Source organism: Delphinus delphis, chromosome 1, assembly GCF_949987515.2.
Source record: "Delphinus delphis chromosome 1, mDelDel1.2, whole genome shotgun sequence".
In the NCBI taxonomy this organism is placed as follows: domain Eukaryota; kingdom Metazoa; phylum Chordata; class Mammalia; order Artiodactyla; family Delphinidae; genus Delphinus; species Delphinus delphis.
In genome coordinates, this window is record NC_082683.1 from 8,062,892 (window position 1) to 8,087,624 (window position 24,733).

General features: G+C 62.0%; 1 protein-coding gene across 1 annotated transcript in view; it reads right to left on the minus strand.

Moving 5' to 3' along the window:
• Positions 1 to 351: 351 nt before the first annotated feature.
• Positions 352 to 24,733, minus strand: part of CASZ1 (castor zinc finger 1) — a 55,266-nt gene continuing 30,884 nt past the window's right edge. Inside the window, exons 4-19 of the mRNA XM_060014057.1 lie at positions 23,011 to 23,845; positions 21,539 to 21,607; positions 19,529 to 19,619; positions 18,683 to 18,847; positions 17,565 to 17,737; positions 16,460 to 17,307; positions 13,879 to 14,014; positions 13,577 to 13,640; positions 12,098 to 12,252; positions 11,833 to 11,955; positions 10,538 to 10,876; positions 8,812 to 9,010; positions 7,853 to 8,024; positions 5,882 to 6,033; positions 5,569 to 5,710; positions 352 to 2,869 (exon numbers count right to left, since the gene is read on the minus strand). Coding sequence (XP_059870040.1) covers positions 1,761 to 2,869; positions 5,569 to 5,710; positions 5,882 to 6,033; positions 7,853 to 8,024; positions 8,812 to 9,010; positions 10,538 to 10,876; positions 11,833 to 11,955; positions 12,098 to 12,252; positions 13,577 to 13,640; positions 13,879 to 14,014; positions 16,460 to 17,307; positions 17,565 to 17,737; positions 18,683 to 18,847; positions 19,529 to 19,619; positions 21,539 to 21,607; positions 23,011 to 23,845 — 4,772 coding nt within the window. The 3' untranslated portion in view covers positions 352 to 1,760. The remainder of the gene's footprint in view (positions 2,870 to 5,568; positions 5,711 to 5,881; positions 6,034 to 7,852; positions 8,025 to 8,811; positions 9,011 to 10,537; positions 10,877 to 11,832; positions 11,956 to 12,097; positions 12,253 to 13,576; positions 13,641 to 13,878; positions 14,015 to 16,459; positions 17,308 to 17,564; positions 17,738 to 18,682; positions 18,848 to 19,528; positions 19,620 to 21,538; positions 21,608 to 23,010; positions 23,846 to 24,733) is intronic.

Genomic DNA, 24,733 nt, shown 5'->3' on the forward strand with positions numbered 1-24,733 from the left:
TCCCTCTCCAGTTCAGATGGTCCTGGCTTTCTGGCTGTGGGCAGCCAAGAGGACAAAAAAAAAAAAAAAAAAAGAAAAGAAAAAAGAAAGAAAGAAAAAAAAAGTAAACCACTGCCCCCTGCAGCTGGTCAGGCTCCCCTTGGAGACCTCTGGGGAGGAGGCTCTGGGTGACGGCCCCTCCCCCAGGCTGGGCCTCACGCTCTCCCTGTGGCCATGTCACAGGGCCCAACCTGAGACAGGGCTGGTGGCCCGGCCTGGAGTGAAGATGCACAGGAGCGGCCTTGGGCAGCCTGCCCTCCGTCCCTGTCGCCCTCAGAGCCATTGGCCGGGCACGTACCTGCCAGGTGGGCCCCGGCTGGCTCTGGGCTCGGTGAGCTCATTGCTGAGGGAGGGTGGCAGGGGTGGGGGGCTGGGATTTGCAAAAGGAACCAAATCCGGGTGGGTTGCACCAGCAAAGAAGTATCCCAAAGAAATTAATAAAACAAACTGGGAAGAAAAAAGCCCTATAAAGCCACACGCATAACCAATAGAGAAAAACTCAAATGTTAAATTAACTACAAACTTGTATCAGTAATAACAGTCCTTTTTTCTTGTCTCTACGAAATTCAAGTTAAAAGTTGGAATCACGCAGCTCCCATCAGTGCTAGTGTAAAGACGGACAGCCTCAAACTGGTAAGGCCTCTAAACGCTAAACAAAACCCCACGTGAGCAATTGCACTCGGGTCTCCAACCTCAGGGCTGGTCCGGAGGCGGTCTGCGCTCTAGCCGCCCGCCTGCTTTTTTTTTTTTTCTTCTTTTGTTCTATGTAGAATAATAACCTTTACAGGAAAAATACTGTACAACTTTCTCGTATTTTTTTCCATGTTGACTATTAAAGCCCCAAACAGTCGCATCCTTCCTGTTCTCACCACCTGGGTGGCAGAGACGCCCTGCGGGCCCAGCAGCCCAGCACCAGCAAGCAGACGCACCCCTTCCCAGGCCCCAGCCCTCGGGACGGACACCCCGACCAGGCCCCGCGCTGGGGGCAGAGTGACCCGGAGCTCCCCGCTCTGCCGAGTCCAGGAGGTTCCCTCCGCGGTCCCTGTAGTGTCGCCCGCCGGACGCCTCCTGCCCCGCCCTCCCCCAGGACCGGGAGGGAGGGTCTTAGCTGCACGAATGGGAGGCCCTGCCAGGTGCCACAGGTGCCGGCCCGCCTCCGGTGGTGAGGGGCGGAGATCGCGGCGACCCCCGGCGCCCGTCCCAGCCCTGAGCAATGAGGAATCCCACCGGCGTGCTCGGGGGGCCCGGGGTCCGGCGCGGGGAGGGCGCGTGGGGCAGCCGCCCGGGGTCGCCGCCCTCCTCGCCCTCCGGGCCTCCTGCCCCTCGTTCCCACCCCGGACAAGAGCACCTTCTATTTCCCTGAAGAAGATCCCCGAACTGCGGCTGAGGAGGGTCCCGGGCAGCCTCTGTCCTTCCGGCCGCCCAGCTGCCGCGCGGGCGGGGCGGGCGGGCGCGGGGGCAGCCCCGGAGCACCAGAGGGAGGCCCCCGCCTCTGTCCTGAGACGGACTCGGGGTCCGGAAGCACCGGCGGGGCGGCCCCGGGCCCGGAGCGCCTCTCGACGCCGGGGCGCGGCGAACACCTAGCTCTGTACAAGGGAAGCTTTACATATAAATACCGTTTCTTACAAAATTGATAATAATAATAACAACAATAGAATAAAGCGGCAAGATCCCGAGGGCGCCGGGCGCGGCCGGCCCCCCACGCGCCACGGGCCCCGCGGCTACGGGGAGGCGGCGGCGGCAGGCGTGGGGCCGGGGGGCGCGGGAGCGCCGAGGGCCGCCAGCTCCAGGCTCCGCGACCCCGGCCCCGCCGCCGCCGCCTCGGAGAGCGACTCCTCCGAGTCGGTGCGCAGGTCCTCGTCGTCGTCCTCGTCCTCGTCGTCGTCCTCGTCGTCCTCGTCGTCGTCGTCCTCGTCGTCGTCCGCCTCCTCCTCGTTCAGCTCCAGCTCCTCCTCGTCGTCCTCCTGCGACGACTCGCCGGCCGTGGGGCCGGGCGCGGCGGGGCCGGCGCGGGGCCCGGGGGCGTCGGGCGGGCGGGGGTCGCCCGCGTCGTCCGGACCCCGCCCCGGGCCGGGCAGGAAGAGCAGGGCGGCGGCGGGCTCGGCGCCGGGCGGGGGCGCGCAGTCCAGGCTGGCGGCCGGGCCGGGCGCGGGGCCCTCGGCGCCGGGGGAGGCGGCGGCGGGCGGCTCGCCGCGCTCCTGCTTCTCGTGCTTGCGCTTGTGCGAGTCCATCTGCGACATGCCCACGACCGTGTGGCGGCAGCCGGGGTAGGTGCAGTGGAAGTGCGAGCACTTGAGCTTGTACTTGCAGTCGGCCACGGCGCAGTCGGCGCTCGAGCTGAACTGGCAGAAGCCCGCCGCGCTGATCACGTCCTGCTTGCCGTGGTGCTTGCGGTGCGCCGTGACCTTGGTGCTGTCGGTGCAGCGGAAGCGACAGCGCAGGCAGTGGAAGTGCGTGCTGGTGCCCGAGAAAGGGCAGTCGGCGAAGTGGCAGCTGAGCGAGGCCTTGAAGCGCTTGAAGTCGTCCAGCACGAGGTTGTCCACGCGGTCGTGGTGCTGCGCGTGCTTGTACATGTGCGTGCGCCCGCAGAACTTGTAGCCGCAGTTCTCGCGCGTGCAGTGGTAGTGGGTGACCTTGAGCGAGAACTGGCAGGCCGCGTCCTTGCAGTCCTCGTAGAGGTCGAAGCGCCGGAAGCCCTCCAGCATCATGCCCTCGTCCAGCATCTTGCGCGAGGAGGCCGTCTTGCGCCGCTTGCCGAACGGCGACATGTCCTCAATGATCCAGAAGCGCTTTTTGGCCCCGGAGGCTGTCGGCATGGAGATGGTGTTCCCTGGGGAGGGGGGCTTGGTCAGCGCCCACGTGCACATCCTACCCAGGATTACACCCACGCGAGGTCCCCGATCTCGGCGCGGTGGGTGGGGGGGGCCGCCCTCGGGGACAACTCCGCTTTCTGTCGCTCTGGGGGCCTCTCCTATGACCACCCCTCCGCCCCCTGGATAGCTGGGGAGCCCCAGGCTTCCCCCTTCGTCATCCGCATCTGCAGGCTGACCGCACTGGCCTGCCCTGGTGGGTGGCGGAGCAAGCAGCTCTGGGGGATGTGGGTGGGAAGTGAGGACACGTCCTGGCGCTAATTGAAGCTGAAGGGGGAATCTAGGTCGGCAGAGTGTAATTACCCAGGTTGGACGGGGGCCAGGACGCCATCACGCACCCGCCTCTAATGAGGGACAGGCCGGCTCCTTCTCCCGGCCGGCTAACCAGTTTCCCGGGCTGCCGGCCTGTCTGCGCCTGGGACCAGCCTACTCGCAACAGGGATGCCGCGCGCCCTGAGGCTGTTGGGGGTTGTAACTCCCCGCCCCAAGGCGCACCTTCTCCTTGGTACCAGAAGGTTCTTTCAGGTCTTGGGGTGTCCCACCCCCAGTGGGCTGGGAGAGGGCAGCTCTGCTGCAGGGCCAGGACTGGAGCAGGGGCTCGGCCAGCGGATGGGCTCCATCTGTGCCCTCCCCATCCTGGTCCCAACTGCTTCCTGGGCTTAGGATGCCCCGTTGCCAGGGCTGCTTAATCCACTGTGTGGTTGTGCTTCCCGTTACTCCTTTTCTGCACAGGCAGCTGGGGAAGGGGTGACCGTCCTGGGACTCCCTGCTCCACGCCCCAGGCCCAGCCCTCTCCAGAGTGCAGGGTGGGCACCCTCTGGGCTTCTCCCTCGCGCTGACCCTCCCAGCCCTCCCAGAACCTGCCGAGAAGGCTCAGCCCAGGCACCAGCCTGCTGCCCCATCCGTCTGGGGAGCAGACCTAGTCCCCGCCTCAGCAGGTGGAGAGAACGAGGACTGTGATGGGCTGGGGTACCCAGCAGGGGGCAAGGAAGGGTCTGGGCCCTGGGGATCCGGGTGGGTGAGGAGTGGCTGCTTTGGGTCGGAGGTCACAGGGCTCTGGCTGGTTAAGCGACAGAACAGGGGCTGAATTCCCTGAGGAGGAACCCTCTGCCTTGGTCCCTGCCATCCCCCTGGGCTGGCCCAGTGCCTGGCAGTCGGGCAGAATGTGAGGTAAGACTGCACGGAGGAAGAGGCAGAGCCAAGGTGGTGACGGCACCAAAGGGCAGGGGAGGGCAGGTCCCGTGCCTGCCGGGCGGCAGGTACAGGGTGGGGCTGGGAGGCACCTCTGCCGTGGAGCACTGCCCGCGGCCTGGGCCTCTTCCTGCTTGGCTCCGGGGCTGGGGGTTCAGGCTGGTGTCAGGATCCTGCAAACCTGGGCGGGTCCCAGGCACCAGCAGCTTTCCCAAGAACATCTCTGCCCCGGGTGAAGTCCTCAGAGCAGGACAGGCTCTGCCTTGCCGCAGGGTTAGGGGGGTGGGGTGGGCATGGCCATCTTGGGGCTCTGGCCAGTCCCTGAGCTGGGGTGAACCCCAGGGAGCCCTGGCAGTGATGTTCTGGCCTGCCCAGTGCTGAGCAGGAGCTGAGAGGAACTGTCCTTGGGACAGGGACCAGGCTCTCTGGTCTTGGCGCGGGCTGCGCTGTGAGGGGTGCAGAGTGGCCCTGTCCTTGACCCAGCTGACCACAGAAAAGGGTCAGGTCCTGGACCGTGGCCTCGAGGCTCGGCCAGGGTGACAGACAGCAGTGGAGAAGACATGTGTGAGTTACCTGCGGCGTCCTGAACTAGGGGGGCGTCACTTTTTACTGGAGTTGGAGTGGCAGTGACGGGCGGGAAGCTGGGCGGGCTGCTGATGGGGTGGGCCAGGCCCCGGGTGGCTCCGAGAGAGGCACTGAGCAGAGAGTATGAGAGACAGGGTGGAGAAAAGAGGCATGGCAGGGAGGGGAGGGGCGCCCGCAGCACGGCCGCAGAGAAGGATGGGGTCAGTGGGGGCTGCGGAGCCACGCGGGCAGCCTCGTCAGCGGCGGCGGCAGGAGGAGGAGGAGCCGGGCAGCCTGGAGAGGGCGGGGAAAAGCAGAAAAAAAAACCAAAACAAAGAACAAACAGAAAGAACCAAAATGAGAGACCCAATGGCAGAAGCGAGTATGATATGAAAATCCGTGGACAGAGGAGGAGCAGACAGATGCCACGAAGAAGAGAGGGGAGGAGGGGGCAGAGCAGAGCGACTGGGAGGGAGCGGCGGTGCAGGGAGAGGTCACGGCGGGCTGCGCAGGGCCTGCGGCAGAGCCCAGCCCGCGGAGGACCTCGCTCTGGGGCCCAGGGACCGTGCTGGGGACAATGGCAGAGGGGCCGTAAGAGGGACCAGGGCTGGGCGGGGCCCACCTGCCCCTCTGGCTGGGGGCTGTGCTGCTTTTTTCTGTACCTCACAGCTCAAGCCCGGGTTCTCTCCTGGAAACGGAAGCTGAGGGCAGAGTGCCGGGGAGATGGGCAGGGTGGCAGCAGGCGGGGACCCACGTCCCACAGAGCAGCCAGCGCTGCCACACCCTGGCCCGTCCTCCTTTGAGGCCACTTGACCATGAACCTCCTGTCCTGAGCCGGACCCAGCACTGCTGGGCCTCGGAAGGAGGGCCTGTCCCAGGCTGGCGCCCCCGGGCCCCCGCTCACCTGCTGCGGTGCTCTCGTTGCCCACAGGGGTGCTGGAGCAGCTTCGGTCCATGGTGGAGGACTCAGAGGACACGGCGCCCGGGCTGCAGCCAGTATAATCCATGTACTCGTCCGTCTCGGTGTCCATCAAGCTCGGGGGGCCCTGAAAGGAAGAGGGGGGCCCTGAGGAAGCTGGGCTGGGGGCTGTGCTGCCCACAGGGGCAGGCTGTCGCTTTGGGCAGCCTGGCCCACCACCTGGAAGCAAGAGCGGGACACGAATGATGCCCTCTTGCCACCCCGGGTCGCAGAGGGGCAGCCTGCCCGCCAGGCTCACCTGGGAGGAGGGCACGCGATCGAAGTTCTTCCCCAGCATCCTCCGCATGTGCTTCCGGGCGTGGGAGGTCATCTGGTGCTTGAGGAGGAAGGAGAACTGGCAGCCCTCCCGGATGCAGTGGAAGTGGCTGTTCACCTGGTTGTACTTGCAGCCTGTGGACACAGCCCCGCTCGGCCGTGAGCCTCCCCCGCCGGCCAGTGCTCATGGCACCCCCTGCGTGTCGGGCACTGTTCTGGGCATGGGCCTACGTGGCCAACCAGGCAAATGGCTTCTGGGGGAAGGGCGTGTCCCCATTGGTGGTGTTCCCGTAAGGAGGGCTTCTAGCAGCCTCTCACCCCAACCCCAGAAAGTCCCAGGCCCCCTGGCTGTCCAAAGCCTGGCTCTCGCCTCCAGCCTGCACGCCCGGGACAACAGCAGGCTGGCCCCCGGCCCCTGCCCCAGGGCAGGGGACCCTAATGACCTGTCCACTAGATCAGCCACCTCCCAGCAAGCCACCTGTCCCCACATCTCCTCTGGGAAGCCCAGGTGCTGCCTGCCCCTGGACCAGGTCAAGATGGCTGCGAGCCAGCTGGCCCTCTGCCCTGCCCCGCCCCACCTCGGCTTTGCTCTGGGCGGAGAACAAATAGAGCGAGCCGGACTGAAACGGTATCAGCAGAGGGCAGGTGAAGGCCTGCCCGTTGCCATGGCACCTGAGCCGGCCAGGTGTCTTATATCATCCCCCAGCTTTGGCCCCAGCTACCACCCAGAACACCCAAACTGAGTAAATAACGGCAACTGCGGAATCCCCTGACACCTGTAAACTGAGCCCAGGGACAGCACAGGCCACCGAGGGTTGACATCTGTTGCCGTGATTCCCAGGCCTCTCTCAGGCCATTAATGATTTCTGAATTAATTCTTGAAGGAAAGGTTTGTTGCCGTTCTTTTCTGGCGGTTGACTTTTGACTGCCTCATCCTCCCCCTATGCAATGGCCGGTCGGCTGCAGGCAGTGGCCCCACCTCTGCTCCCCCTGGACCCTGCTGCCATGACCACCTGAATCACAGCAGGCCTTGCGTGCAGCCCAGGTGTCTGCACCCAGCCTGCCTGGCTCCCGCCTGCCTTCCGGCTTCCGGTCTCCTCGTGGGCAGACTCCTGCCCCACGTCTGCAGGCCCACAAATGCGTGGCTCCATGCTGAGGCGGGAGGATGGGCTCTGCCTCCCTCTGCTGGTCCTGGAGCCCCCCCCCCCACAGCATCCCCAGGGCAAGCTGGGGCCAGCGAGCTCCTCGGGGAGGCCTTGTTCCAGGGCTGGGGGGCAGCTTCTCTGCCAAGGGCTCAGCTCTCAGCAGCAGAGTTAACTCCGAGGCACCTGCCCCTGAGCTCAAGGCCACTTCCTTGCCCCGTGGCCACCTCCTTCCAGGTCACCCCAGGTCACAGATGCTCTGGGCTGAGCCCACAAATGTACCTGCTGGTCCCATCAGATCCCCAGCACCAAGTACAGTGCTGGCCACAGTGGACGCTCGAAAAAGACCATAGCTTCCACCTCTACCCGCCCCTCACCTCCTGCAATAGCACAGAGCCTGGCACACGGCTGCTCCTCCATGAACGTCTGCTGAGTGAGTGAATGAACAAACCACGGTCCATTTGGGATAAAACCCGAGTAGCTTCAGGAGCTCCCAAGACTTACCCGCAAGGCTCTCTTGAAAAAAAAGGAAAAAAGAACCAGGCCTGGGTGCCAGAGACGAGGCTCCGGGCGTTTTCACTGGGGTGGGTGCAGTGCTGGGAGTCACCCTCACCCCTTTTCCTAGGCTCTTGGGGTTTTGCCTGTTCTCCTGGGGTGACAATGCCTGGCCTGTGATATCGTGACATTTTCCGAAAAAAAAACATGGAGCCTGATGTGCGGGGACAAGAAGTGGGTCCCAGGGCCTCAGGCGCCAGAGCCGTGGCCCTGCCACCTGCTGTAGTTCCCTGCCCCCCAGCCCTGGCCTTCGGTACCTAGCCTGCCGCACTCCTCACGCTTGGTGAAGTACTTGAATCCGTTGGCTGCCCGCCGCTCAGCTTTCTCATGCTTCTTTATGTGCCACGGCAGCTTGGTGGTGATGTTGGTCACAAAGTAGCAGCCGGTCCTGAGACAGTGGTAGTGCCCGCGCATCCGGAACTCGCAGTGCTGCAGGGAGGGACAGGAGTCAGGGCCGGGCAGGCCACTTCCGTTAAGCTTCCACCTGCCCCAGCCCTCTAGAGGGCTGTGGCAGGCGTGCGTCCTTCCACGCTCAGAATCAGCAAACACAACTGTGTAAAGACCTTTCACGTGTTAAAAAGCAGTAAGTCCCTTCTGTCATTTGATTAAAACATCCCACCTGGTATTGTTTCCATCTCTTTCTAAACCCACGCCCAGCACAGACATCACTAATCTGTCTGAGCACTCTTGTCTGTGTGCCCAGACCTAGGCAGACGTCACTAATCTATCCTAGCACTCTTCTCCGTGTGCCCAGATGGAGGCTCAGACTCCTTCTTAATGCGCTCTGCCAGGCAGCCCCTACAAGTCTTGGGAGTAGGCCTTTATAATGAAGCTGACCTGCCCTTCCTGTCTGGGGCACGGACAGTTCAATCTCTTTATCTGTCTAATGGGTCTATTTTAAAATCCTAGGCCTCTGGGGAAAGGGAGCATAGCTGTTCCAGGACGCGCACAAGGATGCCAAGTGCACAGAGGCTGCCCGGCATACAGGCATCATTGAGGGTTAGGATGAAATGACAGACCTCACCAACAGAGCACCAAGCTGAACTCCTGCCTAGGGGTCTCCAGGGACCTAGGGGCAGACGGTGTCCTTTCCAGACTCTGGAGGAGGCCACTTACAAAAGGGTGTGAGACACGGAGCCTCGGCCAGGAGGAGCTGGTCCGGGGCCCTGCGCCTCCCTGCCCCCACCCCAGGGGCCACCCCGCCCGCATTGCTGACCTGGTTGGGACAGAGGCACTGCAGGGAGTAGTACGCAAACTGGTCTCGCACGTTCACGAGGTTGTTGTTGGGATTGATGTGGTCCAGGCAGTGGGACTCGGCCTTCCCGGAGGTTTTGCAGACGTACTTGCAGTTCCCAAAGAGACAGTGGAAGTGGAACTTGTTGGCATACTTGCAGTCCGTTGCGAGGCAAGGATCGCTGGAATGAAACCACGGCCCAGAAGGTCATTGGCATTCCTGGTGCCCTCCCCGCCGGTGTCCTGACATTTGCTCATGTTGGGGTTCCGCTCCCCACTCCCCTGTGGTGTAATCAAGAGGAATGGCCCCTGGGCTGCCCTCCTGCTCAGCAGGACGATTCGGCCAGAGACTACAGATCCCAGCATGCAGTCTTGCCTTCTTTTTAGAGCTCTGAGGGCGCCGAAGGGACTGCGGTATGCAGGCGGCCCAGAGCACTGCATGCTGGGACACGTAGTTTCCGTGGCCACACCCCAGGATTACAGATAAGGATGGCCGCAATCACTTCGTGGATATGAAAATGAGCAATGGTGCTGCCAGGCCTGGCTGATGTGGCATAGGCAGTGCCCTGGCTGTGGCCGACTGACAGGGTGCAGATGGGTGGGCAGCCCTACCAGGAGGCTTTGCCACCATGGGGCCTTGGCCAGTGGGAACGTGTGCCTGGCGTCAGGTCCTGCTGAGGCTCAGCTGCTGGGGTTTCCAGGGTCAGCTCGGGGCTCGGGGCTGCCACCCACTCAGAGAACCTCACAAGCCAGCTGAGTGGTGGGGCGGCTGGGGTGGGGAGGGGTGCTGGGCGAGCCCCCACGGCTGGCCTGCCCCGAGCAGCAGCCTCAGCTCCAGAGCTCTGCCTTCCAGGCTCCAGGCAGGTGCAGAGGGGCTGCACCCGGCTTCTGCCCTGGCTGACAACACAGCCGCCCCCGACATCCACACTGGACCTGGGCTGGGAACTCCGACCAAGGCCGGGATGCTGAGAGGGCTGCCACTTTGGGGAGGTGAACAGAGGAAGGGAAGCTGGGAAAGGGGCAGAGAGGAGCGCAGGTCCCCTTCCACGCCGTGGGCCCAGCCCCAGGTGCTCAGAGAGGGAGGACAGCTGCCACTCAGGCGGTGTGTGTTCACGTCCAATTTATTACTTTTATTGAGAACAGGAAGCCGCACATATCATGATACAGAGTCACCGTTCTCGCCGCAGGGAGACACCACCATCCAGCGATGAAGGTCCCTCCCTTCCACCCCTGAGAGCTCAGACCGTTGTGCAGGTGGCGGGGTGGGGGGGTGTCCAGAGGAGGGCCTAGCCCCCTCGCCGCCCACCTATGACTTTGCTTGCCCTGCAGAGACTCAGCCATGGGTGTGAGCCACAGAGACCAACAAGGGGACCCGGAGGGAGACGCAGCCCGCCTTGCCGGGCGAGGACCGCCACTCCTGGCCCACCCAGGCTGGTCCTCGCAGCGTCACCAGTGGCCTCTCTGGAACAGTGGCCACTACCTCCACCATCTCCCCCCACCCCGGCCACCTGCTCCGGGAATAGGCAGTGAGGTCTGAGCAGCAGCAACTTTGGCTAGAAGGACATCACCCAGTGACCGTGTCCCAGAGAGGCTGGGGACAGCCGGGGCTACTGCAGGGGAAGGAGCAGGGCCTCCTCAGCTGCCCTTACTAGCACCTACTCCCGAGACACACGGGGGACACAGGGCTCCCGGCTCATCGAGGGACTCACTTCTCCTGGAACTGGAGGAATCCGGGTTTGACCTGGGGCTTGGCGTTTTCTAGAGAAGTCGTTGCCAAGGGCGAAGTGGGCAGGTGAGGCACTGACGCTGGAATCTGAGGCATCTGGGGTATGGTGGAAGCCAGCTGCTTCCAGGCGAGCAGGGTGGGGCTGGAGGGCACTGCGGCCAGGCTGGGAGTGGGCCCCTCGAGAGAGGAAGCCGTGGCCGTGGTGATGGGAGGCGCTGGAGGGGATGAGGGGGCCAAGGAAGGTTTGGTCTCAGCAGCCGAGGCCGGGAAGGAAGCCTCCACATTTCCTTTCACTGCTCCTCCCTCTGTCCGGAAGTGGAAGCTACGAGAGACAGGAGAGGTGTCTCAGGTGCGGGAGGAGAAGGCCCTTCCCTGGCACGCCTGCCTGCCTGCCTACGTATGACCCCATCACAAGCCTAGGGGCCCAGTGTCCCCACCGCATCTTCAGTGCCAGGTGCCAGAGGCCTCCCACCAGGAGGGAAGGACTGAGAACACACTGCTGTGTCCTCTGATCTTGAACTTGGGCTCCAGGCTCTGCCCTAACTACACCTTCCTACTTGTGACCTTACTGATGTGCTGTCCCTAGCTCCTCCCTACTCGGGAGGGGTTGGGTACAGCACGTCCTGGCTCATGAAGCCTGTCCTTCCAGAACCGGCTCCGACATTTAAAAGCGGGTGGGGGGGGGGGGGTCTCAGACCAGCAGCTGGGGCTGCCTAAGCAGTGAGAAGAGCCTGACCCGGGGCTTAGGGAGCGGTGAAGATCTGCTGTAAACGTTTACCAGTTCTGGGTTCAATTACAGTAGGCGGCTGGGCTTGCTGCTCAACGAATTGTACAAATTAATTTCATTATTTTTAGGTCAAAGAGAATCTACAAATGCAGTACTGTGGCTTGGAAAAGCCTTCACCTCGGGTCCCTGCCGGGGTCAGTGCTGGGCCTCTCCAGCTGCCTCTGCAGGAGCATCTGTGGGAGGGAGGGCTGACGGCTGCATGGGCCCCGCGGTGGGGAGAAGCAGCTCTTACTCGGGGCGGGGCCTGGGTGGGCTCAGAGGACCCAGCTGGGGGCTGAGCCAGTGGGAGATGAGGAAGCCTGCCTTTTGCCGGGCAGCACCTCTGAGAAGCCAGCTCGGCTTCTGAGGTCTTGTGGGAACCGCACACGGGTCCTGCTTGGAAGGCTGCTAGAGGCCTGTGCACCCCCTAGCCCCACCCCGGCCCACCCACCCCCGAGCCAGGCTGGGACAAGTGGGGCTGGGTTTAAACGGGCCCCCGGACCCCCACTCACTTGGCGTGCTTGATGGCCCCGTCCAGGGTGCTGAAGAGCGCGCCGCACTCCTCCACCACGCAGTGGAAGTGGGCCTTGTGGAGGAAGTCACACTGCGCGTTGCAGAAGTCCTTGGTGCCAAACCTGGCAGAGGGGCCGGCTGCTCAGAGGAGACCCTGGCGCTCTGGCGAGGCTGGGGGAACAGCCTCGTGGGGGGAACACGTGCCCCCGGGACGAGTGGGCGTGGCCCTTCCCTCCCCCTTTGCTCACACGGCAAGCCCCTCACCTGCGAAGGTAGACCTTCCAGGGCTCTGACAGCTTCTCCTGAACCAGCGCCTTCACGGCCTTGCCCAGGAAGGGCGAGGACTCCCCGGCGGGGCTCCCCTCCGCTTCTGTCTTGATGTTCAACAGGCTGCCGAGGCTGGGATTGCCCTGAGACATCTGCGAGGAGGACAGGCCCGTGCTTCAGGCCGGGGACCTCAGGACACCTGACCCGACTGCCCTGGGAGGAGTGGCAGCTCTGGGCCGCTCGGGCCTCTCCAAACTGACCAGAGCATCGCGGTGCTGGCAGCCGGGAGGAGAGGAGGCCCGACCCCACACGGCTCTGGCTACGGAAGAGCCCTCACTGAATGGACGCTGCCGCGGGTGGCCTGCGGCGCTGCCCCGGCCCCGTGGAGCTGCCGGGGCTCTGCCACACAAACCCCGGGCTGCTAGGAGCCATCACTCAATCGGAGGCCGAGACTCCGGGCACACACTCCAGCCCAGCTTTCCCCAGACTAAGCGGCTCCCTGGTTATTCTCCTGCCAGGTTTTCAAAAGAAGTGCAGGAGGAGGAGGAAGGGGGTGGGGGGGAAACCCTCACAAATTCCTTGAGAACAAGAGAAGGAACACAAAGGAGGAGCAGAGAGGGAGGGAAGGAGGCTCACGGAGTGAGACCGAGGCAGGCTCGCTGCTGCTGCTGGCAGAGGAGGGGGCGGGGAGTCCGCGGAAAGGCTCGACCCACGTGGGCTGTGGGTCTCCGACAGGAAGGAACAAGGGGGCGCAGGGAGCAGTGACCCAAGAACGGAAAAGGGGAGCAAGAGAGCGAGCAGGGGAGGGCGGAAGGCAGAGGGCACACGCACCGACCGACCGGGCAGAGGCCAGTGGGAGGCCATGGGCCCGGCAGGAACCCCACTCCGTGGGGTCCGGCCCGGGCCCAGCTCCCTCCTCAATAGTCACTTGTGTACGGTAACCTAATTAATCTTGCTGTAGTCAAATTTATCATGTGAAGGGGGAAAATATATTTGCGATGATGTATAATTTACAAAGACTCTGCATTATTTAAAATAAATATTCTGGAGCGACCTCTGCAGCAGGCGTCCGAGACCATTACTCAACCTGAAAAGTGGAAATGGGCGCTTTGCTCCCGCTTTGGTCTCCCCCTCCACCTTTTTAAACAAACAAAAAAATATATAAAATGAATAAAATGAATAACCAGGAGTGAAAGAAGTTAGAGGGCTCCGGAAAAGCTTTTGGAGCCCTCCATCTGAAGGGAAAAAAAGGGTGTCAGAGGCTGGAATATATTTCTTCAGCCAGTTCATTAAATTAATTTGTAAGCAGTGGCTCTGAAATTATATCCGATGAAAAATGGCCTCAAAATTTAAATGGTACAAACTCATCTTATTAGAGGCAAAACATTAAAAAACAAACACATCCCCCCCACCCCCCAGCACAGCTTTAATCTCTCGGGGTGGGGGGATGGGAGGCGTGTGATGGATGGTTCTTACCTTATTCATAAGCGAGGATAAAAGAGATGAATTTGCCGGGACTGCGTGGCCATTTGATTCATTACTGGAACACACAAACCAAGGGGCTTTAGCTCAGACAGTACGTGGGACCGGCCCCAGAGACTCACCCCTCCCAGCCGGCCCCTGGGGCTCTGGCCCCGCCTGCTACATCTGCCTGGGCAGGAGGATGACCCCTTGTCAGGAAGGGTTGGCCCCTGGCCCCATGGAGTCTGGCTCTGAGGGTGCTGTCCCCAGAGCCTCCTGCAGGGGGGCAGAGCTGGGAGGCCTGGGCCTCGCCTCACCTGGGCTCCTTCAGAGTCAGGTCTAAACTGCGGTCCTGGGAGGCCTCGTGGGGACCTGGGGCGCCAGCACTCTCACCGGGCTCCTGCTTCACCGGGGCTGGGGGGAACCTGGCAGGGGTGGCCTGCTGCCCATTTCCTATGGGGGAGGGGGGAGGGAAGATGGTGTTAGAGGGACCGAGGGCTTCATACGGGCACAAGCCGGAGCCCCCCGAAGGGAGGGCAGCGGGCCGGGTGGGCTGGGGCCCCTGGGGAGCCCTGGCTGCTGGTCAGTGGTCCTCCCCACTGACATGATGGCTTGTGACGCTTCCCCCTGTGTGGCAATTCTTCAAGTGATAATTATTGCAAAATTATGTCAAAGTTGTCCTGGCTCAGGGCCTCCTGTAGGAGAAGGGCGGGAGGATGGGGAGGGGGCTGGGACGGGGGCGGGGGCCCTTCCTCTTCTCCACCGACTGTCACAGTCAATTTGTGGAGCTGCCGCTTAGGCTTTTATTAAAGACTCTGTTAATGCTGAGGGAAAGTGGCAGATCGAGACTGGGAGCTGCGCCCCCTCCGCAGGTCCCGTCCCCACTGTTGCCGGGGCGACAACCCTGCCTTCCACTGAGCATGCCCAGGAGGGGCATCTGCTGTGTCAGGGCTATGGGAGCTGACAGCCAATCAGAGCGGTTCAAACTATGTGACCTCGCCCGTCAAGCTGTCCAGGGCAGGGATATGAGGCCCACCCTGGCCAGGCTGGGCTGGATGGGGTGGGTGGGGGAAGCTGGCGGGGTGTAGGCATGGCGGGGAAAGGCTGGAGCTGAGCGGGCAGAGGATTCGGGAGGCCAAGCAGAACAGGGCAAAAGAAGTTGCTGACAGGAACATGTCCACCGAGGCTTTCCCCACAATCCCCAAGTGACTGAAATATTAATCTGCCCCAAGGCGCTGCAGCTGATGGAGAGCTGCTTCACAGAGAGCAAGTGGCATTTTATTAAAAAATAAAGGGAAATGGCCCCCTTCCCTTCACTTGACCTTTCTTTTCGGGGAAGGAGCTGTTTCTAAAGAAAAGAAAGTACTTGACAGTCTGGCCACGGAGCCCAGCGTGGCCCCAGCCTGCAGGCACCTCGCCGGAGGCGCGCGGCCCCGGGCAGTCAGGCCTGACACCCACACTTGGAGTGGAAGGTGGGTCACAGCTGATAGGAGCGTCCCACTGGGAACATGATATTCAGTTTTCAGAATTCAGAGTCCACATTCCAGGAGCTCCCCAAAGCCACTTGCCCAGGGTCCCTAGGGAAACAGGGCTCTGACCCTCCTGCCAAGCACTGGTCTCTCTGGGGGCACTGCGCAGAGCCCTGGGTGGGCTGCAGGGACCCTCAGTCTTGGCGGGTTTCAAGACAGTCTCACAGAGGAGCAGGGTGCCCGGGCTCAGAAGCCAGCTGTTGAGGTCCAAGTCTCGACCTGGCCACCTCCCAGGGGGTATACTTGGGGACAGACTATGCCCCACACTGTTCCATCAGCTCCACAAGGCAGGAGTTTGTCTGTCTTCTTCCCTGCCGTGTCCCCAGCACTGGCTTGGTGCCTGGCCCACCAGCAAGCTGCCCTCAGTGAGCACCAGTGGTTGATGAAAGAATGAATGAAGGAAGGAAGGAAGGAAGGAAGGAAGGAAGGAAGGGAGCCACGTCCCAGATGTGAGCCGAACTCTTCTAAAGGATTTGACTGATGCTAATTACCCGGATGGGGGAAAACAGAGGGAGAGAAGTGAGGGAAACAGAAAAGCCAAAAAAAATCCGGAGAAAAAGAGTAAAAAATTTTTTCAAGAGCAGAAAACTTGGGAGAAAGGAGAACCTCTCTCCACGATGAGCCAGAGGAGGGACACAGATGTGACTTGGCGGCTCTGACATGGCCGCCAGCGGACGGGTCTGGCTCAAGTGAAAGAAATTCCAGTTGAAATCCAAGTCCTGGGTCACGCTCGCCAATTTCAAGCACTCAACAGCCATGTGACCAGTGGCTACCATACTGGACGGTGCGGAACAGCACGTTCCCACTACCACAGAAAGTGCGACTGGAAAGCGCTGATGGACAGGGAGACCCTGGGAGGGCATCCTTGGCCTTGACGGGCTGTCCAGGCACGAATCCCCTGAGCATCCCTGTACTGCGGTCACCCTGCCACTTGGCTGGACTCACATGGCCTCCCAGTCACCTGGAAGAGGTCCCAGGGAAGCCTGGGACTCCAGGACTGCGCCCACTAGAGGCTGGACTAGCGGGAGCCCCTACTAGTCCAGGGTGACATGGTAGGGTTGGGGGAGCCAGCTGTTGCCCCGGGATGCACAGGTACCCCGTGAGGCCGGGACTACTGCTTCCCCTTCACAGATGAAAAAAACAGAAACATGAGTTGCCTGGGGCGGGTGGGCCAGAAAGAGGGGCCCCGAATAGGAAATAAAGAGGACGGAGGCAGAGACCAGGCAAAGAAGCGGGCAGGGGTCTCGGGGGCAGGGAACAGAAGACACTCCTGCCAAACAAACACCCGCTGCTCGGCTCCGCACCGAGGCCAGAGAGCTCCTGGGGTTGGAGAGGTGCTCGCTTCCCAGGCAGGGCCCAGCCTGCTCACCTGGGTCAAAGGTGGCAGAGGGCTTGAGGGCGGCTGCAGCCAGCCTGGCCATCATGGGCGAGATGAGGCCCTTGCTCGCAGAGATCCTCTCCATGATGGAGGCAGGGGGCACCGGGACAGAGGCAGCTGCCGCTGCGGCCGAGTCGCCAGCTCCCGAGGCAGCCAGAGCAGGTGTGTCGGGGGTTACTGAGGCTGCCGTCCCTGACGACATGGTACCCATGAGGCCGGGGGCACCCACAGGCAGGGAGGTGCTGCCCCGGCCCGGAAGGATGGGGAAGTAGGGCGCAGCGCTGGGCAGGCCCGAGCTGGAGAGGGCCAGCGCCAGGGGGATGGAACCAGGCAGGCCCTGGGCCAGCAGCCCCGAGATCTTGCTGTTGGGAGGCTTGGTGGCACTGGGCCCAGCCTCGGAGGTGGCAGTGGCGGTGACCAGGGAGGCGGAGGACTGCTGGCTGGTGGGGGAGGCGCTGAGGCTGGAGTTCTTGCTGCTCAGGGCAGAGAAGTCAACCAGGTCGTCGTTGCTGGACTCCTCGTGCTCCGTGTCCTTGGCGCCCAGCAGCGAGGGCGGCAGCCCCAGCACGCCCGAGCCCGAGGCGCGGATGTGCCGGCGCTCGTGCTTGCGCTTGTGGGAGGTCATCTGGCTGGTGGAGGTGAAGGTGAAGCCGCAGCCGGCGCGGATGCAGTGGAAGTGGTTGGTGGCCTTGCTGTACACACAGCCCTCGTACTTGCACTCCTCGTACTTGTAGAACTTCTTGAAGCCATCCTTGGCGTAGGCGTCGTCCTTGATGTGGTAGCTCTTGTGCTTCTCGATGTCACACTTGTTCTTAAAGGTGAACGTGCAGCCGGGGCGCCTGGCAGGACATCGGGAGGCTGTCATGGGGCCTCACGGGGCCAGGGGGAGGCCCTGCCCTGCTCCCACGGTGGCCCTGGGAGGGATGGGCCTCTGGATGGAAGACCAGGCCAGAAACTAAGGCGGGGCCTCCGAGCAGCCCTCTGCTCCTGTCCCTACACCCCTGAGGAGGTGGGGCCCCGAGCCACCCACGGGCCTGGTGCCCTGCCTGCCGTCCCTCCCCGGGCCAGGAGGCCTCCCTGGCTGCCTCCCGCTCACCTGCAGTGGAAGTGCGTGGTCTTCTGCCCGTAGAACTGGCAGTCGGCCGTGCCACAGTCCTCAGTGGCTCGGAAGCGCTGGAAGCCGTCATTGATGAGCTGGGTGTTCTTCTTATGGAAGTTCTCGTGGGTCATCACGTCCGACGTGCTCGTGTACACCTTGTTACAGCCCACCTGCAGGGGCCAGAGCGGCAGTCAGGGGAGCTGAGGCCAGGCACCCTGGCGAAGTCAGAGCGGCTGTGCTGCTGGGCGCAGCTGAGCCTGCCCGGGGGAGCTTCGGCCCCTGTAAACGTCCGACTAGGGGCACCGAGGTTAAGGTAGGACGACCCCTCAGGCCCCCAGGGCCTGGCCCATGCTGGGTGTGGGTCGTCCTCATAGAGAGCCCGGGATACGTCCCCACACAGGCGTGGGAGTCCCATCCTGCAGGAGGTGGCTTGGGGGTCCCCCGTCTGTGGCTCTATGTCTAAAGCCCCCGGGGGTGAGCAGGGCTGGACCCCGGGGCCTGGCGGTCACCTGTAGGCCGGGGACTCGTTTGGCGAACAGTTTCTGGCACAGGGCCTTCCCTACCCCACCCTGGCTGGGCCAAGGCAGGCAACGTTGCCATATTGAGTAAAAACCAGTGGAATCTGAACACTCTTGAGGGCTGGACCGTGCCAGTGTCTGCACCATCTCAGAGCCCAGAGAGCGAGCCCCCCTCTCCTCCTGGCCCAGGTTGTTTCACGGAGGCCATAACAACCCCCTGACAAATACCGGGGGAGGCGCAGGGCTGCTATTTGCAAACGAAAGTCGCTCCCCCCCAGACCTGACACCTTGAAAAAGCCCAGACTCTGCGTGGCATTAAAACAAAGAATTAAACAAAAACCTCCTCAGGAACCATTTGCAATGCTGCTCTTGGTGTTAAAGGCTGAAAAATGTCGGTCTGTATAAACAGCTCGCTGAATTTCGCCCGCACCAAGTATGGCCATGGGGAAGGCCCCACCCTGGCCCACCGGACACTGCCCAAGCCTGAGCCCCTGGGCCTCTCTCCTCTGGCCGTCCAGCCCTGGGAAGGGACAAAGGGAGGGGCCCTGCCGGAGGCAGGCCTGCCTCTGGGGGTGGGGGAGGGGGAGGGCGGGGCACCTGCATGCAGTGGTAGTGGGTGCTCTTCCCGTTGAGGTGGCAGCCGTGGTAGTAGACGCTACAGTCGTCCAGTGGGCTGAAGCGCATGAAGCCGTGCTGCAGGGAGTTGTCCCGCTTCTTGTGCATGTTGTAGTGCCGGATCACGTCCTGCTTGCTCGTGAACCTCTGCCGGGAGAGGGCCTGGTGGGCAGGAGGCTGGGCCTGGCCCCAGGGCCCTCCGGTCTCCTTACAAATCATCCTGTTGGGTCGAGGCAGCCCAGACTGCCCCAAGGCCAGCACCCTGGACTTTGGAGGGAACAGTTCCAAAGGTTCCAGAGCCACAGACCCTTCCCTGACCTCCCCGTCGTCTCCCCGTCAGCAGGCCCAGAAGCAGAGAAGATAAATCGGGCCAGGCCTCTCAGGGAGGAGCTCTGATAGGTGACACCTCGTTCCGTCTACTGCCAACTGTGGGCTCTGCCCAGCTGGGCTCCCTGGGGAGGCAGAGGCAGTGGCCTCATGCAGAACACCCACACCCACCTCCCGCCTCTCGCTCACCTGCTCTGCACCTGCCGGAGGGTGGCTTTGAACGTAAGGGCCGATCTGCCTGAACCTCAACACAACCATCTATAAAATGGGGCAGTGATACCAGCCTCTTAAGGACACTGGGAAGACTCGATTAGATAAGGTAGAAGCCCGTGGGCAGCAATCTGGGAACAAGAGCAGGCTGGGAGCTTTTCTGGGCTCTCTGCCTGCCCCAGTCAAATGCAGGTGGCCCAAGCAGAACCGAGTAACCTCGTCCTGCTTTCAAGACGCCCCTCCACTGCTGTGCCAGCCCGCAGGAGCAGGACTGGTGCCCGGGGGACATACCTGGTAGTTGCACTCGGGGTCGAGGCAGTGGTAGTGCTCGCGGTACTGGTAGGCGCAGTGGATGTGGCCACAGTGCTGACTGCCTGAGAACCTGCAGGGAAGAAGGGGTGGGCTCAGGCCTCTCTGGATACCAGCTCCAGGGCCCTCGGCCTGAGCGGCTGAGCAGAGTCCGTGCCCCTGATCCAGGGAACTGCTGTTGCGGTTCAGGGGCCCTGGGTGGACATGTGGAGGGGCAGAGGTGGTCTGCTGGGGTGAAGGAGCAGAGGCTGAGAAGGCTAGGGCGAGTGACGGGGCCGCTGGGAATCCCAGACCCACTGAGCTGCAGAGCCAGCCTTATCTGCCCCGGGAGGGAGTGCCAGGTGGGGCACAGAGGCCTGGCACCAAGATGGGAGGAGGAATTTAGGCCAAGCCAGAAGCCAGAGCAGGGTCAGGGGAAGAGCCCTGGGGTGGGATGGGATGGGATGCTGAAGGCATGAGCCCCCAAGGTGGCCCAGCTGCCGTTTCTGCAGGTGCTGCCCGCCCACCCCTGACTCAGTGCTGGGCCAGGTGCTGGGGACTCCAGCTGCGCCAGCCCAGGGCTCTGTTGCTAAGAGGTGTTAAAGGGCTCTCTCTGTTCTGGGCTTTCCTGACACTTGAAACAGTCCAAGAGTTATGAATTTTTAAAGCGCAGCATCTGTTTGGCTTCCCGTGGCAGGGAGCGCGCTCTCCGGCCAACTCTGCAGCCAGGAGCCCCGTGCTGCCTGGCCACCACCTGCCCTCCCAGAGTACCCCAGGCCTTCTCCAGGCCCCAATGCTGCCAGGGCGGGGGTCTCACAGCCTGGACGATGGCCACCGGGGACAGCGCCCCGTGACAACTGTGGACAAGGTGGTGGGCTCAGCCCGCCTGCCCCACTGTGCTGCGCGTGGTGTGGGGCTGCGGGAGGGAAGCCCCTCATGAGGGGAGAACCTCTTGCAAATAAATATTGAAGCTGCCAAAAGGGCCATCTGCTGAGGCACTAATAATAATGGTAATAATAATAATAAAGAGAGCAGAGCAAAGCTGAAAAGACAGGGAGGGACAGGGGAGGGAGACACAGAGCGACAGCAAAACTATGGGGGATCAACAGAAGGACGGCTGCCAGGGCACAGCCCCGGCCTCGCGCTGCATCCCCAGGGGCTGGGTGCCGGGGCGCCTGAGTGGGGTGGGTGGGGGAACCTGAAGGTTCGTCACCTGCCAATCCCACTGCCTTAAGGATGTAAAGGGGCAGGTCTGGAGTCAGGTGGTAAGGGGAAGCACACTGAGGCCACCTGCCCACATCTCTTCTCATCCCCAACCGTTCCACAGGGGCCTGCAACCCCGCCTGCCACCCCCCCCCCACCCGGCCCCAAGTGGAGCCTTTTTAAAAAATTTTTAAAAATTTATTTATTTATTCATTTATTGAATTTATTTATTTTTTGCTGTGTTGGGTCTTCGTTGCTGCACACGGGCTTTCTCTAGTTGTGGTGAGCGGGGGCTACTCTGTTGTGGTGCGCGGGCTTCTCATTGCGGTGGCTTCTCTTGTTGCGGAGCACGGGCTCTAGAGTGCAGGCTCAGTAGTTGTGGCGCGTGGGCTTAGTTGCTCCGCGGCATGTGGGATCTTCCAGGACCAGGGCTTGAACCCTTGCCCCCTGCATTGGCGGGCGGATTCTTAACCACTGCGCCACCAGGGAAGCCCACAGTGAGCTGTGGAGGGGGGGACCTGCACTCACCTGTGGCCAGGCCCTGCCTTAGGGCCCTTTCAGGTACCCCAGTCCTGCCTGGGGTACAAGCTGCTTAAGGGCATGTGGCCTGGACCACATCAAGGGGGCGGGGGCTCTGAGACGGGGCAGAGGGCAGGCCTGGGGAGGGTTTGGAAGCAGGAATGCATGGGGGCGGGGAGGCAGCAGGCACCTTGGTACTAGTGGTCACATGGACGTATGGTCCCATGGTCCCCAGGCATTCCTGCCCCCACCCACCTTCTCTCCATGGCAGTCTCCTCCCCAGGGGCCTACCTGGCAATATATTTCTGGTAAATGTTTACATCTTCAGTGACAGCTGGTTTATCTGTGGGCAATCCGTTCCTGGTGAGAGACACACAGGGCACAGCTGATTAGCAGACGAGGTGGCCTCACGCCCCAAGAGCGTCTGGGGGCAGCTCCCTGCCCTGGGGCCCTGGCCCTTCTCTGCTCACTGTGTAGTGTTCTGGGCGCTTAGGGTGGGACTGGAAAAGTCCTTAGGCAGAAAACTAGCACAGGTTCAATTAGCCCACCTTTGGCAAGGGCTGGGCCGTCTTCAGCTGGCAGGGCTGGAGGGCCCTACCTTGGGCGTGGATCTGACCTAGAGTCCAACAGCATAGGAAGCCTGGGAAGCTGGGGCCTGGCCGCCTTGCACACAGAGAGTCAGGATGCTGCTGGCTGAAGAGGGGTACCAGGTACCACGGGGGAGGGCGCCAGGGGAAAGTGCAGGAACAGCACCAAGCAAGTGTGGCTGGGTGGTCGGAAAGGCCTCCCCGACGCCGAGGGCAGCTCCCTAGATCTACTCCCAGGTTTCTGGACCCGCCTCCAGGAGGGATGGCTGAGGGGAAGGGTCTCACTCAGCCCCCCACATTGATCCATCAGTTATTTTGCCATGGTCTAGGGCTTTGCGCTGGGTGTGCCCACCCCACCCCAGCCTCCTACCTTCTCTCGCTGCCTTCCCCATGGCGCAGGCTCTGAGCCTGGGAGCCCTGGCCACCAGCCTGGAACCCAGAAACCCCAGCCCAGAGTAGGGCTTTCCCAGCCAACCATAAGCCGGAAACTGGCCCTCTCGGTGGCAGGCAGAGAAAGCCTGTCATGGGCACATGGGGGTTACAGTAGCCTGTGGCATGTGTGTTAGCAGATGAGCACGTGCACAGAAGTACAGGCAGACCCTGGAGATACTGCAGGTTCACTTCCAGACCACCGCCATAAAGTGAATATCGCAATAAAGCGAGTCACACGAATTTTTTTTGGTTTCCCAGAGCATAGAAAAGTTACGTTTACACTACACTGTAGTCTGTTAAGTGTGTAATAGCATTATGTCTGAAAAAGCAATGCATATGCCTTAAATAAAAAACGCTTTATTGCTAAAAACTGCTGACCGTCATCCGACAGTGCAGGGTTGCCACAAACCTTCAATCTGTAAAAATACGCAATATCTTCGAAGCGCAATAAAACAAGGTGTGCCTGTACCCGCTGTGAGAGCGTGTGTGCGCACAGCAAGATGTATAGTGTGCGGGTGCATGAACTGAGCCTGAGCGATTATGTAGGCAGAGGAGCGTGTGCGTGTGTGTGTGTGCGTGCACGCGTGTGCGGAAGCATGTGTGTGAGAATCTGGGTGCACGGTGGATGTGCATAAGGTGTGGGTGTGTGTGTCCATAAGTGTGAGCTTCGGAGGCAGGAAGTGGGCCTCCGGGCCACTCCAGTCCCGGGTGCAGGGCTGGCAGTGAGGGTGGTGCACGCCTTACTTGACAGTGGAGACGGTCCCCGTGGTGATGGAGTCTGTTTTGGAGAAGGTTGACTTCAGGTACTCGGGAGTGTTGAAAGGCAGGGAGGCAGGTGGCTCAGGGCCTGGCCCGGGGGCACTGGGAGCAGTGGGCACGCTGGCGAGGGGTGCAGGAGCCAGGCTGGGGGTGGGCGGAACCTTGGCGGGGCCCGGCTTCTGGATGGCCCGGACGTCGTACTTGGAGGGGCGCCCCACCTTGCCCGTCTTGAAGGCGATGGCCCCTCCCATGTCGGGGCTGCCCTCCCCGGGTTTGAAGAGGTGCAGGTACTTGACGTTCTCCAGGTCGTACTTAGACGGCTTCTTGTAGGCGCTCCCGTTCTGGGGCCGCAGGTTCTCACCCGTCTTCAGTTTCTGGATGAAGAAGTCGTACTTGGAGGCACGGGCCACCAGGCCCTGCATGGGGACACTGCTGTGTGAGGGCAGGGGCAGGATGGTGGCCTTGGTCTCCAGGTGCGCGGTGCTACTGGGCAGCCGCAGGCCAGGCAGGGAGCCCAGGGCCTCCTTGCTGGCCCGCCCCTCGGCTGTGGTACCGTGGGCCGGCCAGGACAGCTGCTCGCCGGCCTTGAGCTTGCGGATGTACTCCTCATACTTGGAGAACCGCACCCGCTTGCTGAGGGCGTCCTCGGAGGCGGGCAGCGCGGAGGAGGTGGCCGCCTCTGGCGTGGAGCCCGCATGCAGCTTCTCGAAGCTGATCTTCCCGGCCAGCTCGTCCCTCGTGTTCTGGTCATCATAGCCAAACATGCCAAGGAACTCGGTCATGGTGGAGGCCGCGTAGTCCCGCAGCGAGGAGGCCTCTCCTATGGCAGGGAGGAGAGGGGCCGTCACCTCTGGGAGGGAGCAGGGTAGCCCAGGGACAGGACCCGCCCCCCTCCCCACCGCAGCCCTGCCCACAGAGGGAGGGGGCCGGCCTGGGGAAGGGTGGAGCGGGACATGATCTATGGACATTTGGCTCACTTGTTAGGTTTTACGACTCTTAAATTAATTTGTTTAAAAAAAAAGTAATTAATACTGGGGTAAAATAAAACGAGTTCATCAATGCCAGGAAAATCAATTTCCTAAATGTTCTGGCCGATGGCTTTTCAGTACATTAAACAAAGTTTCATAAATGTCTCCGCTCTCCTGCCTTGGCCTAATATGAAGGAGAAGTCATTTTACTGGAAGTAAGGCCAGATCCCAACCTGCCTCCCAGGGTGGGGGTGGGAATGGGGGCTGGGGACAGGTAGGGCTGTGAGCCAGGGGCTGGGCAGTCAGGAGGGACCCCAGGGGCTGACGGAGCCACTGGGGATGGGGTCGGGGTAGGCCTGGCTGAGCCTGCCTGGAGGACCCTCCCTGGCCCCCACAAATGGACACACAGGCCCCTTATCCCTGGGAGGATGAGAGGCTCGCCCCAAGCCTCCTCAGGACCTGTCCTCTTGGTCCTTCCCGGCCCCCCAGGCTGCTGATGGCCCCAGACAACAGGGCCGACGGGCAGAGAGTCTGCGGATGTGTTCACTCAGACTCCCTCAGGGCCCGCCCACCCCAGCCAAGACTTATGACGTAGAGAGTCCTTCAAACCTCCCTGCCACCTTCTGGTCACCTGTGCTCACGCACGAGGGTGGGCCACCGAGGAGAGTCAAGGCCGTAGAGGCAGTGGCTGAGTCTGGCCCATCTATCGCCCCACTGTGCCCACAGTGGGGCACACGGAG